This window comes from Ascaphus truei, chromosome 13, assembly GCF_040206685.1.
Source record: "Ascaphus truei isolate aAscTru1 chromosome 13, aAscTru1.hap1, whole genome shotgun sequence".
NCBI lineage: Eukaryota > Metazoa > Chordata > Amphibia > Anura > Ascaphidae > Ascaphus > Ascaphus truei.
The window spans coordinates 24,373,116-24,392,510 of NC_134495.1; the positions used below are offsets into that span (position 1 = coordinate 24,373,116).

The 19,395-nt window shown below is 47.2% G+C and overlaps 1 protein-coding gene across 2 annotated transcripts in view; it reads left to right on the forward strand.

Annotated features, from left to right (window-relative positions):
• GRK3 (G protein-coupled receptor kinase 3) overlaps positions 1-19,395 on the forward strand; it is a 226,811-nt gene that overhangs the window by 148,762 nt on the left and 58,654 nt on the right. For both annotated transcript variants that reach the window (XM_075568954.1, XM_075568955.1), the window contains 4 exons: positions 1,409-1,470; positions 3,324-3,375; positions 4,309-4,400; positions 5,148-5,247. In XM_075568954.1, coding sequence (XP_075425069.1) covers positions 1,409-1,470; positions 3,324-3,375; positions 4,309-4,400; positions 5,148-5,247 — 306 coding nt within the window. The remainder of the gene's footprint in view (positions 1-1,408; positions 1,471-3,323; positions 3,376-4,308; positions 4,401-5,147; positions 5,248-19,395) is intronic.

Here is a 19,395-nt window from a genome sequence, read left to right on the forward strand (position 1 = left end):
TCTAATTTGAAAATGAAAACAGAAACAAAAAGGCTAATTTTAGCCCATTGCCTTTAAAAGCCATTTCTTTCATGTTGCACATGCGAGCGCTAAATGAAGAACAGCAGTCTTACTGTCAGGCACTGTACACCAATTAATCCAGTCTTCATTCCTCATCAAGACGCGCGGCGAGGCTGATCTTTGGAATAGTTGACTGCAAATTAGGTGGCAAGGATGGATCTGCAAAACCACATTGACATCTGAAGGTCATACAACGGTTTGTGGCAGGATATCAATCTTCTCTAATGAGCCGCTCCAAGCAGACAGCGTCAGACTCCGTTAGTTCACAGACCAATAGACCGTTTTGCTACCTTCAGTGGTTTTGTCAGCCCAAAATGGGAAGAGGTGACAAATGACGGGAGAGGTTCAAGTCAGCCGAGGTGAAACAGAGGAAATAGACACTCACTGTCCAGTTAGCAATTGTATCTGTACAATGAAGGATCTACTGTATGTCCTGACCTCAAATGTTCACTTCATACGTAATAATTACAAAGGCCAAAATAATGTGTTTCCAGGAACAAACTGTAGACGCTAGATTATAGGTTGAACCTGGGTTTTATAGGGTAAAGTAAGAAACGCATGTAGTGCATTGTGCATGTAGAAAGCACTCAGTACTTCATTGTGTGTGTAATAATTGCGAGCGTCAATTCTGTCTCCAATGTTCCACATATACAAAAGTGGAATCATTGTTATCAGATTATTCCTTAACACAGGAGTGGGCAACTCCAGTCCTCAAGGGCCACCAATGGGTCAGGTTTTCAGGATATCTCTGCTTCAGTCCAGGTGGCTCAGTCATTGACTGAGCCACCTGTGCCGAAGCAGGGATATCCTTGAAAACCTGACCCGTTGGTGGCCCTTGAGGACTGGAGTCAGCCACCCCTTGCTTAACGCAGTGATAAAGTAGGATAACCAAAGGTTCAGGCAGGTAGAAAGCATTGCCAAGGATTACAGCTCATTTATAAAAAAAAAAAAAAAGCTAAGCTTATTTGAAGTTGTTTGCAGCAGATGGCAAGTGGAGGACATTGTATACTGCAAGTATTTTCCCTGTTACTGATTTATATCCATTACCGTGGACAATAATACAACGCTTAACCTGCCATATTTCTTTCGGTTGTTTTATAAAGCATTCTAACGAGGGCATGAATATGTTTGCTGTCTGAATAAATATGCGCTACCTATAAACATCCACTATTAAAACATCGTCAAGGAAATTGCTGCTAATTACGCTGATCGTATACGTTGTATCTTGTCGAGCTGTCACACACTGAATCACAAGAGAACAAAACGGTCTTTGTAGCGTAAGGGATGTTTTTGCACGCTGTTGTCTGAACCGGCTTCTAATAATTTGGGATCTTTTTGTCCATTTCAGCCATACATAGAAGAAATATGTGACAGTCTCCGGGGCAAGATATTTCAGAAGTTTATAGAAAGGTAAGAAGCAAAAGGCGACACCGCGTGCTCATTTGCATGTCATTACCCAGAATCCCTGGCGGCAGTGGAAGCAGTGTATGCTGGGAGATAATTGGGAAAGACAGAGTTGCAGACCTGTCTGGGACATGCAGATGTGCTCACAAGTGGGTTTTTTATTTGCGGTACACTTTACGGTGGAGGGTTTTGGTCACTTTTTTTACCCACCATTCAGTGTGTGGTAGAATGGTAAGGAAATGTACATTTTCGTTTTTAATGAGCAGTACAAATTGTACAGTGAAGGGCTCTGTAAAAAGGAAATTAAAATTGATGCGAAGCAAGGGAATTTTACACGTCTCTTCCAGCATCCGTACATCAAGCAATTTAGCCCATTTTACTGTTCTTGAGCCTGATTGTGGTTTGTGAGTTTTTGGGGCTTTTCAGAGGGCTTTCAGCGAGCGAAGGGAAGAGATACCCAAAGACGCCATACTGTGCATCAGTAACTACAAATTGCCACCTGTTTTGAAATATGCAGATGCAGCAGGCATTATTGTGCGCCAGTGGGTGCAATAGCCCAGTCCTTATACCCCCACCCCCGGTATAGGGCTAATTCATTTAATATGGCGGCTTCTACATATACAGTATATATCTCATCATAGCCCCAAGAGTAAGATACTTTGTGAGCTGTGATCTCTTTTAATGAACCAGGATAACAATGATTAAAATGTAGTCTTGTGCATAAGATGTAGGGGCTGCTGACCCAAAAACTTCTGCACAAAACAGCCTATGGTCTGAGGCAGTTTTTAGAAGTAATATTAGGTACTGTAGGTAGATGAAGTGGATGTTGCTTCCATAGCGGTAATGACGTGTTCTAACAGGACCATCTATTTCTCTCTGCTTTTGTTCAGGAGAGATCCTAGCCCTGACCTTTCCCCACTTGTTAAATATGTAATTCACCGCACACTGTGAATTGGTTTTACCAACATTTAGATTTCTGTTCCTACGTCGTTGTCTTATGTAATTACAGTAGCCAGGGAGGAAGAAAAAAAACTAGGTCAGAAAAGTCTGTTGGAATCGAGGCAAATCTCAAGAGAGACTAGTTATTTATCTGGAGCTGCAGAGAAAGGGAACTAAACTGGTCTCGGTTTTAAAATTGTTCCTTGATCTGCTGCTAAACAAATAAAACAGGATTAACCCTTGAAAATATGGGTCTTTTAACATTGGACTCGTACGCCAACCAGCATCTGCTCGTTTAGAACTCACAAAGGGTTCGGCTTAGCATGTTGGGCTATCATAGGCTTAGGTCCACCAAACGGTGCTAACCTTCATACAAATGGGGATAAAGGTGTGCTAAAGCTTAGCATCCTTTTGTGGTTCTGGACCATAGTGTGGTTAGTTGGGGACAAATGAAATGTGTTATTTGTTTAAAGTGTTCAGAAGGTGTATAAATGCTTAGCAGCACGGCGTCATTGAGTAATATGTATATACTGTGTATATATATATATATATGTATATACCATAGTAACCGTTTAGGGCAACACAAGTCGTTTCTCTGGCCGTTGCTGTGTGCGCACAACGTGATGTTAGTAGTCAATGCATAAATAGAGACCCTGAGTAGTCAATGCATAAATAGAGACCCTGAGTCAATCAGTTTAGTGTCCCTCGATAATGATGAAGTTCTCCTGTTTATTGGTTGTGGTTTTAATCACACGTGTACACAACTGCAGTTGCATGTAAGTTACAAATTGTGCACAAAAAGGGTATTACCACCCGTGTAATTGGCCACAGTGCATCAGCATAACCACCCCCTCCCCCAAGATCTAGACAGAGAGAAGTGCGATTTTAAGGAATTCACCATTTGTTGTGTTTTGTTACAGCGACAGATTTACTAGATTTTGCCAGTGGAAAAACGTGGAGCTAAACATTCATGTAAGTTTAAAACAAAATCTATTCAACTATGTTTATAAAGGTGACTCGGTAGAGTTAAAACCGATTTGCGATTGTGTTATAAACACGTTCGATATGAAGTTGTGTACTGATACTGCATACAGTATATAAGAAAAAGACCATGAATCTTCACGTTGACTCTGTGCTTAAAGACTTGGGGAGGGAAATCCCACCCAGGGAACTGGAAAGATGCACGAGGAAAATGAAGCCATATGGTCTCGTCTTTCTGAATATTAGTATTGTATGCCTTGTGCTTTCTGCCATCCTCCTTTTAACCTGTGTTCAAATGTTAAGTAATCTGACGTTATGAAGATTGCACAAAGGGGTGACCATGTAATCAATTATAATTACCTATAGAACCCTTCAAGAACCTCAGTACAGCACACAGCTACCCACCTGCTATAGCAAGCCTTTTCTTGCCAACTGTTGATTGTAAACGTATTTGACTATTATGTGGTTGTGACCAAGTTGGGAGGGATAGAAATGTTGGATGTTTGTATCTATACGGTATGAGCTACCAAAGAAATCGACCGCCAAATCAAGATTGATATATTTTTAACACACGATCACAAATTCTGCATTTATTGTTCCAGGCACTTTCCAGGGAACAAATATTTAGTAAAAATACCAAACCTCTAAATTTAGAAATGTTACTTGTTTGGGGGGTAGGCACTGCTGACAAGAAGGCCTTCATTAGCCTTGCTTTAGATAGCATGTGTAGAGATGCAGGTAATATTTTGAAAGGTCTATATATCACTAAATTTGCGATGTATTAAATACAGTCGATTTTAGACACTTGTACTCGTCTCCTTTGGCCTGGTCCAGTGCAGTGACTTTTCTCTTCGGCAAATGTATATGACCCAGCAGGCGGACACTGTCCGTTTCTTACCACCGTCACTCTGTTTTGGTTCCCAGCTGACCATGAATGACTTCAGCGTTCACCGAATCATTGGGCGAGGCGGATTTGGTGAAGTTTATGGCTGCAGGAAAGCGGACACTGGTAAAATGTAAGTGTTGCTAAGGTGTGAAATGCGCCCACGCCAGTGGTCCTCTAAACTCTGAGCCTGACCAGGTTTTTGTAACAACCAATCAACAGCCTATTACAGGAGTCGCACAAAAATGAAGGAACGGAGGAGCACACAGGAGACTTGATTTGAGTTTTCAAAAACTTCAATAAGGTGTTCACAGCATCAGAGCTTTAGTACAGATAACGTTTCAGGACTAATGTGTCCCTTCCTCAGACCTCAGTGTTGGGTCTGAGGAAGGGACACATTAGTCCTGAAACGTTATCTGTACTAAAGCTCTGATGCTGTGAACACCTTATTGAAGTTTTTCAAAACTCAAATCAAGTCTCCTGTGTGCTCCTCCTTTCCTTCATTTTTGTGCCATTATCAGGTCCAGCCTTGAGACGCCGGGACCTTTGGGAGGTAAGCACCAGAAGCAGAATTATACCTGCATGTCTTTATTAACAGTGGTGTGCCATTTATTTCTATGATTGCTCCTATTCCAGGAGTGGCCAACGCCAGTCTGCAAGGGCCACCAACAGGAGGATATCCTTAAAACCTGAGGTGTTTGTGACCTTTGAGGACTGCAGTTGGCCACTCCTAGCCTATTCATATGCAAATTGGTTGTGTTCAACCTTGTACAAATGAATTGGTTGCTTCTTAATCCTGGTCCGGCCACTAACCACACTCCATGGAGACGTTTGAAGAGCTTGGCCTATACCATGTTTTGCTTTTTGGCTTGTTTTTTAGGTATGCAATGAAATGCTTGGATAAGAAGAGAATCAAGATGAAGCAAGGAGAGACGCTAGCCTTAAACGAAAGAATTATGTTATCCCTGGTCAGCACAGGAGTGAGTATTCTGATTGATTAAGCTCTCTCCTTAATATGCGTGTAAAAGCCACTTGTCTTTCATCCATCTTACTTGGGAGTTGGGGAAACTCTATTAACTCATAACAAAAAGATGCTGCATTTTGCCCTCCGTTCCCGGAGAGTTGATGTTGACAACAAATAATGGCAGATAATATATTTGAAGTGCTCTTAAAGCAGTAGGCATTGAACTGCGCACAATAACTGCATTAGATACAGCCTAAAAATTTGCTGATCGCCATGGTTACCAAGGATGTTGGCAGAAGGGCTGATGCGATTCGGTATAAATGGATGCCAAGTTTGTTGTTCAGAACACTTTCCTTTCAATGCATAATCAATGGGGTTACGGATAAAGCACACGCCACTTAAAACAATCAGAGTTGTCATAGAGCATCAGTCATAACCCGATTCCTTGAATACATTAAATCCACTGTAATTCTTTAATTCTTTCTACACATAAGTGAATGCATGTTGGATGCAGGGATGTATCATTTAATTCGAGATGGGAACCGTATAGAGCAGATGGTATCCGTACATGTATAATTGTATGTAGTTGTTACTTGGTGAAGCATGAACACAACAGCAGAACAATTAACTACTGTCTCAAGGATATAATGTCAATGTATTCAGTGAGGTATTCAAAATGTGATCTGCCAGATCGGGGGTTCTCCACTCCAGCCTTCGGGACCCTCCAACCGGTCAGGTTTTACGGATACCCCAGCTTCAGCACAGGTGGCTCAATCAGTGGTTGAGCCACCTGTGCTGAAGCAGGGACTGATTGAGCCACCTGTGCTGAAGCAGGAATATCCTTAAAACCTGACCCGTTGGGGGGAGGGTGGGGGGCTTGAGGACTGGGGTGAAGAACCCCTGTGCTAGATCACCCTCTTTATTTTTCCGTTTTGGAAGGCAAGTTACTGTACAGCAAACAAAGATGACAGACGGCACTCTCTCTATGATAAGATACTTGTTGCAGGGTGCAATAGGACCCTAGGGGACCCTAGTTACCCTAAAACCATATACAAACAAACACAAATGTTCCAGCACTCACTGTCCCAAAAAAGATAATGATGATAGTCTACGGAATAAGGTCCAAATAATAAATGAATTTAATGTAAACACAAGACACAGTGTGGGAGTGGAACACAATATGGGGAGGAGGGAAGTCCTACAATAAAGGTACATATATCTAGCAATAGTACTCAGGCTGCCTTTTGGATCCCTATGAACTGTTGTTCAAGTCTATTGCTAGATATTTGTATCTTTATTGTGGGACAATTTTTAGATGTTATATTTGGGAAAGAGGGACTAAGGGAAGTACCTCTTGGTCCCGTGGGACCAGAGGGAACGGGCCAGAAGAAGAGGTTAACGCCTCGAAACGTTGCCCCCTACCATACCCTCCCTATTTTGTGTTCCCCTCCCTCACCGTGTCTTGTTTTTTCATTCCCTTGCCCTGTGTCTTTTCCCCTTAATTTTACACCCCTGAGGCATCATTTTTCATTGTGACACATCACTCCAAGACAATGTCCTTGTGTTTACATTAAATTAATTTATTATTTGGACCTTATTTCGGAGTCTATCATCATTATCTTTTTTGAGACAGTGAGTGCTGGAACATTTGCGTTTGTATGCAAGTTACTGTACATGTCAGGAATAATTGCCACATCACCTTCACTTTTCTGCCGTTTCATTTATGAACTCATGATCAAAATAATGATGTTGGGCTGTGAAGTAGTTTATAAAAGCAGGTTCATATAACCCCATTTCATGGTCAGTAGAAGGGAGATAAAGGTTGAAGATGGTAGAAACGGCCTGACACACAAAACACTGCACTGCAGCTGATCTCCCTGCAGACATTTGTGGCGGCTAATTGAGTAAAGGGATTTATATGCACAAGATAGACGCACGGGTGTCTTAAATATGGAAACACAAATGGGAATCTCACGGGATTTAAGCAGCAGCTTAAGATAATGGGAAGACTAATGGGGATTGGTGGTGTTTATCTGCCACCAATGTCTACATACAAGAATAATACCCATCTTGTGCTTGGCGCCGAGGCCTTGTTCGAATCAGCTGTCCTTGGGCAAGTCACTTTCTCTCCTTGTGCTCCAGGTGCTAACATCAGATTATTGGCTCTTATTGTAACTGCAAATACTGCTATTTGTGGGCTCTATCTCAGGCCTCGGATATAGTAGGCGCATGGTGTAGCGCGCGCCTGTAGCACCAGCGACCTGTGGCCTGTAGGATTTTGCGACGGGGAGGCGCGGGCCGAACATCACGTGAGCGGTTCGCCCTCATTGGCTGAACCGCGCACGTGACCAGGCAGTCGCGCGACCAGATCAAAAACTTTTGTCAGCTGAAAAATCTGCTGCTCCGTCGCGCTTCCTCATGTGCGCGGTTATGCGCACTATGGCCGGCCCCAGAAAACCCCTGCATTTTGTTATGGACGTGTTATACTTAAGTAATAATTCTTGAAGAACAGGGCATTACTGGCCAATAATGCCCTGGCTGGAAGAGTTGAAGGCCCGAGGCGGAGCCTGCTGCCCCCTGTACATCCACAAAACATACACCAGCCGCCCCCCTCGACACCCACTGCAGCCCCCTGTAAACCCACACACTGCAGACACACAGACAACACTCTGCCCCTCCTTCAGCCTCAAAACACACACTGCAGCCCTCCCCCCTGCACCAACTGCAGCCCACTATAAACCCACACACTGCAGACACACAAAACACTCTGCACCCCTCCTCCTCCAATCACAAAACATACTGCAGCCCCCCTCTGCACCCACAAAACACACACAAACCAACTAAACAGTCTCTGCCACCTCTACATCCACAAAACACACACCAGCAGCCCCCTCCCTACTCCCACTGCAGCCCCCTGTAAACCCACACACTGCAGACACACACACACAAACCACTTTGCACCCCTCCTCCACCCACAAAACACACTGAATACACACACAGTGCAGCCCCCCCCTCTACACCCACAAAACGCACACACACAGCAGACACACACACCAGCAAAACAGACTCTGCTGCCCCCTCTACACACACAAAACACACACACCAATAAAACACACTTCTAGCCCCTTTACACACATAACAGGCACACAAACCTTTCTCCTCACTCTCCTGTGCAGAGCTCTCTGCAGGCAGTGTGGGGGAGGAGTCAGTGTCTGGCTGCAGGCAGGGTGGGGGTGAAGTCAGTGCCTGGCTGCAGGCAGGGTGGGGGAGGAGTCAGTGTCTGGCTGCAGGCAGCGTGGGGGAGGTGTCAGTGCCTGGCTGCAGGCAGGGTGGGGGAGGAGTCAGTGCCTGGCTGCAGGCAGGGTGGGGGAGGTGTCAGTGCCTTGCTGCAGGCAGGGTGGGGGAGGAGTCAGTGCCTGGCTGCAGGCAGGGTGGGGGAGGTGTCAGTGCCTGGCTGCAGGCAGGGTGGAGGAGGAGTCAGTGCCTGGCTGTAGGCAGGGTGGGGGAGGAGTCAGTGCCTGGCTGCAGGCAGGGTGTGGGAGGAGTCAGTGTCTGGCTGCAGGCAGAGTGGGGGAGGAGTCAGTGCCTGGCTGCAGGCAGGGTGGGGGTGAAGTCAGTGCCTGGCTGCAGGCAGGGTGGGGGAGGAGTCAGTGCCTGGCTGCAGGCAGGGTGGGGGAGGAGTCAGTGTCTGGCTGCAGGCAGAGTGGGGGAGGAGTCAGTGCCTGGCTGCAGGCAGGGTGGGGGTGAAGTCAGTGCCTGGCTGCAGGCAGGGTGGGGGAGTAGTCAGTGTCTGGCTGCAGGCAGGGTGGGGGAGGAGTCAGTGTCTGGCTGCAGGCAGCGTGGGGGAGGTGTCAGTGCCTGGCTGCAGGCAGGGTGGGGGAGGAGTCAGTGCCTGGCTGCAGGCAGGGTGGGGGAGGTGTCAGTGCCTTGCTGCAGGCAGGGTGGGGGAGGAGTCAGTGCCTGGCTGCAGGCAGGGTGGGGGAGGTGTCAGTGCCTGGCTGCAGGCAGGGTGGGGGAGGAGTCAGTGCCTGGCTGTAGGCAGGGTGGGGGAGGAGTCAGTGCCTGGCTGCAGGCAGGGTGGGGGAGGAGTCAGTGCCTGGCTGCAGGCAGGGTGGGGGAGGAGTCAGTGCCTGACTGCAGGCAGGGTGGGGGAGGAGTCAGTGCCTGGCTACAGGCAGGGTGGGGGAGGAGTCAGTGCCTGACTGCAGGCAGAATGGGGGAGGTGTCAGTGCCTGGCTGCAGGCAGGGTGGGCGAGGAGTCAGTGCCTGGCTGCAGAGTGGGGGAGGTGTCAGTGCCTGGCTGCAGGCAGGGTGGGCAAGGAGTCAGTGCCTGGCTGTAGGCAGAGTGGGGGAGGAGTCAGTGCCTGACTGCAGGCAGAGTGGGGGAGGAGTCAGTGCCTGGCTGCAGGCAGAGTGGGGGAGGAGTCAGTGCCTGGCTGCAGGCAGAGTGGGGGAGGAGTCAGTGCCTGGCTGCAGGCAGAGTGGGGGAGGAGTCAGTGCCTGGCTGCAGGCAGGGTGGGGGAGGAGTCAGTGCCTGGCTGCAGGCAGAGTGGGGGAGGAGTCAGTGCCTGGCTGCAGGCAGAGTGGGGGAGGAGTCAGTGCCTGGCTGCAGGCAGAGTGGGGGAGGAGTCAGTGCCTGGCTGCAGGCAGGGTGGGCGAGGAGTCAGTGCCTGACTGTAGGCAGGGTTGGGGAGGAGTCAGTGCCTGGCTGCAGGCAGAGTGGGGGAGGAGTCAGTGCCTGGCTGCAGGCAGAGTGGGGGAGGAGTCAGTGCCTGGCTGCAGGCAGAGTGGGGGAGGAGTCAGTGCCTGGCTGCAGGCAGAGTGGGGGAGGAGGCAGTGCCTGGCTGCAGGCAGAGTGGGGGAGGAGTCAGTGCCTGGCTGCAGGCAGGGTGGGCGAGGAGTCAGTGCCTGGCTGCAGAGTGGGGGAGGTGTCAGTGCCTGGCTGCAGGCAGGGTGCGGGAGGAGTCAGTGCCTTGCTGCTGCCTCCTGTCCAATCACCTCCCCTGTCTGAGCTGATCTCACTCTTTGTGAATGAGAACTGAAAGCGGATTGGCTGAAAAACTTGGCAGGGTGCCAAAAATCCCGGGTCATTACTGATTGGTTAAAATTCCGGGCATTATCCAATCGGAGAGCAGGGATTTCAATATTGCCTGGAATTTACCAGCTTTAGCCCATAATAGTTATTATGAAATAGATGTTGTGGTACCTGGGACTAGCGGTCGCACTCTTGCCCAGGCAGATATATCTTGATTCTTCTATTTTGACTTTAAAGGCCAGTACAATAGCTTCATCCAATGTATTTATTTAGTTTTTTTTTTTTGTTCCTTTTAACAGTAAACCCAATCACAAGACAAAATATACAGGATGCTAAATGCAGACAGGACACAGTGTCAAATGTAAACAAAGCCAAAATGCTTGCCTGCCCTCTTCCACACCGATATTCAGAATTGTGAATGTTTGTCTGACAGATGTTCATCTTATTAAACAAACCACTTGTAAACAGTTACTCCTGTCATACATCTTGTGGGTTTTTTTGTTTCCATTTTGCTAGGGGTAAAAAGCCTTTCACACAAATGAAAGATTTAAGCCGGCTCTTAATAATTGATGCATTGAAATAATGTTGGACTAGAAAACAGAGGAGACAGTGACAGCGAATTTAACAACTCGTACAGATAAAGCACACATATTATGGTTCTGGGAAGCTGTGCGGTTACTTGGCTAACAACCATTGGATGTTGGTGTGAAGACTTAGTCACCAAAAACATTTGCTTTTGATCCTCTTCATAAGGGAGGCAGTCAAAATAGGATGACAGAAGTAATGTGAAATTGACTGACTAGTTTGTTGTCTTATTAGCTACAGATGTATCCAGTGCAATGCATAGTTACAGAGTTACATAGGTAACATAAGAGTGGGAAAAAAAACATGTCCATCGAGTTCAACCTATGCTAAATGTAGATGACAGATACTCTAACCCAGGGGGGCGCAAACTTTTTTCCCTGCGCCCCCCTGCCGGCGGTCCCCTCTCTTCCGCGCCCCCCCTAACCACCATTGACCCGCCCTCCGGCGTCATGATGGCACGTTGCCATAGCAACGTGACGTCACATGACCTCGCGGCGTCATTTTGACGCCGCGTTGCCATGGCGACGCAAGAAGGAAGCCGCCGGAGTCACGGGTAAGTATGATTTACAGAGGCCCTGCAGCTCCCCGGGCACTTAATTTAAGTGCCTTCGGGAAGCGCGCGGGGCCTCTGTAAACCCCGCGCCCCCCCACCGGCAGTCTCGCGCCCCCCCTGGGGGTCGCGCCCCACAGTTTGCGCACCGCTGCTCTAACCTATATCCCCACTTACAGTATATTGATCCAGGGGAAGGCAAACAAAAAACCCCAGTGACACATTATCCTATGATGTCTCATAAGGGGAAAAATAAATTCCTTCCTGACTCCAAGTATTGGCAATCGGATTAATCCCTGGATCAAGATCCTTCCCACGTTTACTTATTTGGTTTATCCCAGTATATCTATCCTTTCTGTCCAACCTTTTCTTGAAGATATCTATTGTATCTGCCGTCACAGTCTCCATGGGTAATGAATTCCACATTGTGACTGCCCTTACTGTAAAGAACCCTTTCCTTTGTTGCTGGTGAAATCTCCTTTACACCAACCCTTAAGGGATGACCCTTTGTCATTTGTACTGCCCTTGGGATGAATAGTTGTTCCTAACTACTTGTATGGACCCTGAATATTTTTGTATATACTGTAGTTGCCATATCCAGGAAAAAAGACCAGGACATGTCATAGTGTAACTCAGAATATCACAGGTTTTCCATAGTATTCAATGTTGATCACTTTGTTTTTGATTAGTGGTAGCTAAAGTTTTCCATGTAGATCTGTTTAAAAAAAAATAATTATACCATTTATATGATATTCAATGTATTCACATGAACCCGTATAATCCATCCTGACGCCTGAACTGAAGCGCTAGCTGGGTATTTACTTTCTGCAGCAGTTTTCCATCCACGACCTGTAGAAAGTGACGTCTGCCAGGATAAATCATATAAAGTGGGAGGCAGCAGATAGGTAAACAGAACCTTTGCTACACAGAACAAGCCGAAATGAGTAGATGTTGGCGCACTGCAACCCAAGCTGGAGGTGTGATCTACACCAGGAGTTCTCAACTCCAGTCCTCAAGACCCCCCCCCCCCCCCCCCAACAGGTCTGGTTTTCAGGATATCCCTGCTTCAGCACAGGTTGCTCAATCAGTGGCTCAGTCTTCAAGCTCCAGTTTGCAAGAAACCATCTGTCTGGGAATCTCTGCATGAAACGTTTTGCAATAAGCCATTGGGAGCCGTTGTACAAGGCTTCATTGTACGGCAGTTTTACGAGAATAAAACCGCTTGGTGTCTGTGTTTTTTATTTATTGCAATTAAAGCGCAGGCACTTCTAGATCTTGTCAGTAACGAGTGTACAAGTAATTGCGCGGGATTTATGGTTAGATTTCCCTGGAGGCAGAAGAGGGATCCTTCCTTTACAGTAGAACAGCTCCCAAAACCGATAACGCAAATCCTTTTAATTGAAATAACGTGTTAATAAGGCTGCTCCCTTTTTGTCGGGTCAATATGAAAATCCTACATTGATATTCATGAACGCAAGGTTTTCTTCATATGAGAAAATCTACTGTGTTGGTCAGAGACCCATGTTCTTAAAAGGATTTAGACTTGTACTGTACAGTAGTAAGGAAATTAGATAATTGGAGAAAGTTCATGAACAACATCTGTATGTAATCTTTGTATGTTGGTCCAGGGAAAGTTATCAGCGCAGACGCACACAAAAAAAAAAAGATTCAGTTTACTAAAGTTCAGTTTCACATAATGCGGCAGGCATAAGCGTATAGGGTTTCATGTTAAACTGGATTAAGAAGAAAAGTGGCACACATTTGCATGTCATTACCCAGAGTCCCTGGTTGCAGTGGAAGCACTTTGATAAGCGATAATGGGGACAGATGGGCTTGCAGAGCTGTCTGAGACGTGCAAATGCACCACAAGTGGTATTTTTATTAACTGTACACAAGACTTTAAATTATTTTGTCATAGGGTTTGCTGCAGCCGATGCCGAGAGAGAAAAGCACTGCTATTTTCTGTATGTAATGGTGGAAAAGCTTAGCTGAATCAAATTCCACTGGTGGCAGTGAGAAGTCCTTTTGGAGCTCTACAGTAATCACCTCTAGGCCGCGTCCATGTTAACTGCTTGCTTGCTGAAGCATGCTGACGCGCGCTCCCGCTCAGCACTGAGCCCCTACAGCCACAATTAGAGAGGCTTTTGTAGGGGCTCGCCTACGCTTCCGCAAGCGCGCGGAAGCGTAGGTCTTAGCAGATTTTAAAATTCCCCCGCTTGCCGGCGCGACAGGCCGGTCACGTGAGCGGTTCGCCCAATGAGGGCGAACCAGCTCCGTGACGCCACTGGCCCGCCCCCGGCCTGCCCCCGGCCTGCCCCCATCCCGCCCCCGGCCCACCCCCTGACGGAGTGCAGGGCAAGCAACTGCAAGGCCAGGGAAAGCACCCGCTTTCCCTGCGCCTCAGTGCGCCTCAGCACGCAAGCGAAGAGCCTGGACGAGGCCTAAGAATGGGATATTCATTGACAGCCTATTTGTGTACACTGACTTAGAGTAAACAATGAAGAAACAGGCACACGGTCTTAATCATCAAGGAGGTTTAATGTGCCATAAAGACCAACGTTTCAGCAGTATGATACTGCCTGTTTCTTCATTGTTTACTGGATCATATTGGGACTTCAGGAGCTCCCCAGAACCCGCGCACCGGCAGCTAAGTACCCCACCCCTGTTACCTATGTGACTGAGTGCGTGTCTCATCCTCTATCCCTGACTTAGAGTAGCCATCCCTACCCGAAACCTATGTGAGTTTAACTCCTATCATTTTGGTATTTTGCCCACTGAGCATGTGTTTTTTTTTCCTATTGTTAAAAAAATATAATTTTATTCATCTCTATCTTCTGGTAACTTTGAGACTGTAATGGGCCCTGTCTAGCGCTTCATGTTAACCTCCCGGACATATAATAGGAGATTAAAAAAAACTAAAAACTTTTTTTTGGAAAGGACAAAAAAATGCAAAGCAGAAATAATGCTTTAATTTAATGACATCATTTGATTATGGAAAAGGAAGTCTCCTTTTCCTCCGCCCACCCCACTCTTTGTCTGGTCTCTTCCTGCATGCAAAACTGCCACTGCTCCCCCATTTGGACTGGTTTGTTTCAAGTCATGCCCAGACATTGCTCCCTTTGCACATTATTTGCTTATTTATTGTTTGTTCCTGGAATCATTTATTTCCCTTTGTCCTTTTGCTTTCTGAAGGGCAATCTTTCATTTACACACACACACGTTCTTTTATACACGGCTTTTCCTGGTCTATAAATAGTCATCAGCAAGCCATGAATACGTTGCAATAATCTAGTTACTGTTTGTTGGTGACGAGGAGCTAATTGTTAATGTTCTCAAATATTGAGCTGACCGCGTTGTGTGTCACAGTGCAATGCATGGCCTGCCCGCCCGGATTAAGCGAGGTCAAGGACCTCCTCTGTGGCCACTGACCCTCCTGCACTCTTGCGTCACGTGACCGCTCTTCGGGACGATCACGTGATGCGCGTTCTGATCCCACTCTCCTCCATGTACTGGGGCGCCAGTTTCGTGCAGCTCCTAATATAGGAAAACTAGCAAAGTCCAATATCATAAGGGTCCGTACGGCCGTAGTGACCGCATGTCATTAGGGCACTGAAGCTGTTAAGAGAACCCCCACATTAGCTCTAAATGGAAGTGTGCAGTGCCAGTTCTTCTGAATCATGGAGTAGATTGGATTGTCTGCTCCTGGACATATCTTTGTTCACGTGATGTGATATAAGTGTGTCATTGCTCCCAGATTCCCCTACACGCCTCACTTTACACCTGGGCTCTTAACTTGCGGCCCACGGGCCTCTGAGTCGGACCCTGCACTGTCTGCATGTGCTAATTTAATTGTAGTGGCCTGGGCAGCAAAGTGCTTTTTTTAAACACTGAAACTCGTAAGCTAATTTACCATATAAATGTATATGGTACAGATAATTAGACACCTTCTAATGTGTACGTCTTTAAATGTGACATTACAATTCCACTGTGGCCCTTCTACTCCTAGAGTGTTTGGTTGAAGTTTACATGTTTGGAAAGCTTGCACTTGGTTTCAAAAAGCAACACTACATACCGTGGCAGGCGAAATACATAAATAATGAAACCACATTGTCTTACAATTGACTTCCTTCAAGTAGCAATCCCAGAGGACAAATTTATTATTATTATTATTATTATTATTTAACATAGGATTGAGCGTTATTCATTTCATCTCCGGGGACGCCCTGCTTCCCGAGAGGGTGCTGGGATCTCGTTTAAAGCTTCCGTGTCACACGGGCCAATAGGATTCCTCACTGGATGACGTCACAGCTTCCTATTGGCCCGCTGAACGTGGGAGCTTTGGAACTCATGACGTGAACTCTGCTAGCCGAACGGAGGGGCTACCGGCACCACCTACGGTGGTAAGTACCTCCAAAAGCAGGGTGTCCCCAGAGCTGAAATTTATGTGGTTCAGCTCCGGAGACACTCTGCTTCAATCTTATGTTAAACGCTTGGATTGCCGCTTGGTCTAGTTGAAAAGATCTCCAGGATCTCCAAAGCTAGGAGTTGCCTGGAAATCTGTTCACCTGCATCTATAGATGGATGTATACTTGCACACACAAAAAGTGCTTTCTTTTCTTCGGGGAAGACGGTGTAGCATGAATTTTTTTTGTAACACCGTTATGCTGTATCCTTTCATGCTCTACACAGCGTGGTTTTTTTTGTTTTTTTACCCAGGTAACAAAGCTCGTTTATGACATGCTGTTGAAGACCCAATCCTAAAATTAAGTGGAAAATACTTAAAATTCCCTAGTTAATATTTAGTTTGATCCGTAGAAATGTAGCTGGTTGCAATAAATGCCAAACATAATTAACTGGATTTATGTATTTACTGTAGGACAACATTAAAAAAAACAAAAACCTGTTTTACAGGTAATTTCTAGTTCATAATCATTGTCTTTTTTTCCCCATTGAAGGATATAGTCCCACGTATGACTAAATTGATCATTTATTTAACGTATTAAGGCTTCGTTAGTTGGTAAAAAAAAAAAAGTACAAGGATTTGGAAATGAATCCTGGGAACGTTTATTAACATTGTTGGCTGAAAAATAGGACTTAGTTTGCTGATCTTGTCTGGCTCGTAGCTGACATGAACTTACACGTCAACTAATTGGTGATTAGGCCAGGAAGACAGACCACTTTGTCAGCCTTGTGTGCTCCATCCTAATGTTGATCAGACCCTGCTGTAAATGCGATGAACACGCAACACAACGGAGTATGAGTGCACACTTGACTATTGAGGCCCTGCAAAAATTTTATTGTTTGGAAACAAAATCAGACTATAATAAGAATTTACGTTTTTTTTGAATCGGTGTGTCCCTTGTAACCAAGTACAGCTAAACCCCGTTATAACGCGCCTCGTTATACCGCGATTCGGTTATAACGCGGTTTTCCCGTGGCTCCCGTTTTTTAAAAAAAAAAAAAAAAAAAAAAAAAAAAAAAAAAAAAAAATTTAAAAAATTTTTTTTGCATTTTTTTTTTTGCACACTGCACACACTCACTGCACACACACTGCTCATTGCTCACACTGCCACACTGCACACACACTGCACACTGCACACACACTGCTCATTGCTCACACTGACACACTGCACACACTCACTGCACACACACTGCTCATTGCTCACTGCCACACTGCACACACACTGCACACTGCACACACACTGCTCATTGCTCACACTGACACACTGCACACACACTGACCACACTCACGCACACTCACACACACTTACGCACACTCACGCACACTTACAGACACTCACACACACTCACACACACACACACACACACACACACACACTTACACACACTTAGACACTCACACACACTCACACACACTTACACACACTTAGACACTCACACACACTCACACACACTCACACACACTCACACACACTCACACACACTTACACACACTTAGACACTCACACACACTCACACACACTCACACACACTCACACACACTCACACACACTCACACACACTTACACACTCACAGACACTCACACACACTCACACACACTTACACACACTTAGACACTCACAGACACTCACACACACTCACACACACTCACACACACTTACACACTCACAGACACTCACACACACTCACACACACTTACACACACTTAGACACTCACAGACACTCACACACACTCACACACACTCACACACACTTACAGACACTCACACACACTCACACACACTTACACACACTTAGACACTCACAGACACTCACAGACACTCACAGACACTCACACACACTCACACACACTCACACACACTTACACACTCACAGACACTCACAGACACTCACACACACTTACACACACACTCAGACACACACTCAGACACTTACACACACTCACAGACACTTACCCACACTCACACCCATATACACACACACACTTTCTCTCCCATATATACATACACACACACTCTCTCACTCTACACAGACGGGCCGCGACCAGCACCACCACCCGCTCCCCCCCCTCCTCCCGCGCAGGCAGCGGGAGCACCGGGGACAGCGGTGGGGAGAAGAAACCCCCCGCTACAACCTCCATGCAGGCAGCATGGTTCTGAGGTAAGCGGCGACCTGAGGGACATCCCCACTCCCATCTCCTGCCCCGCGGCCTGTCCCGCGGTGACAGGGTGAAGCGGGGACAGGAGGGACATCCCCGCTCCCATCTCCTGCCCCGCGGCCTGTCCCGAGGTGACAGGGGGAAGCGGGGACAGGAGGGACATCCCCGCTCCCATCTCCTGCCCCGCGGCCTGTCCCGCGGTGACAGGGGGAAGCGGGGACAGGAGGGACATCCCCGCTCCCATCTCCTGCCCCGCGGCCTGTCCCGAGGTGACAGGGGGAAGCGGGGACAGGAGGGACATCCCCGCTCCCATCTCCTGCCCCGCGGCCTGTCCCGAGGTGACAGGGGGAAGCGGGGACAGGAGGGACATCCCCGCTCCCATCTCCTGCCCCGCGGCCTGTTCCGAGGTGACAGGGGGAAGCGGGGACAGGAGAGACATCCCCGCTCCCATCTCCTGCCCCGCGGCCTGTCCCGCGGTGACAGGGGGAAGCGGGGAGCGGAGGGACATGCCCGCTCCCATCTCCTGTCCCGCGGGATGAATATGCGCTAAAGCGCGGCGGCCATTTTTTTTTCTCGCGACCCCGTTAGTAACGCGGTGATCTCGGGGTGGACCCCGAGACCCGCGTTATAACGGGGTTTAGCTGTAGTTTGGGCAGTTTTTAAGGTCTTGACATAATTCCCAGAATTCCCCTGACTTGCTTTGGCGCCCGAGCTGTTAGCCACGCTGCTCCCACTCTTTGGAACAGTCTGCAACGTACAGTTGGAGAGGCCCGCTCTCTGGAAACCTTATATAAACAGACTCAAGACACCTACTTGCTTACCCAGGCATTTAATTAATGAACCACAACCTGTCCAGCATTTAATAGCTACAGCCCCATCCTGTGTTGTATCTTTCCTTGTGTGTGCTCTCTTTTATAACCTTAAATGTTTTCTTGTTTTTTCCTTTTTTGTAACTGGAGTGCTTTGAGTTCCATTGGGAGAAAAGCGCGATATAAATAAAGTTATTATTATAATTACATTGATTATGTTGCGGTGGTAATTTTTGTAGACCGCATCAGCCTCCACTTCGTTCAATTCTGCCAAGATCATTATGATGGCATCATCCACAAAACCAGGAGTGCGCAAACTTTTCAGTTCATGCCCCCTCTGTCTGCGTTCCCCCTTGCCTGTGCCCCCCTCCTTACCTGCTCTCGGGCTCCGCAAGTCATATGACGTCACAACGTCGTGTAACGCGTTGCCATTTTACCCCGCAGTGTTATTTGACGCAGTGATATCATGGCGTTGTGCCGCCAAAGAGCCGGCTGAGAGCAGGTAAGGGAAGTTGCAGAGGCCTCACACCTCCCCCGGCATTTAATTACAATGCCTGGGGGAAGA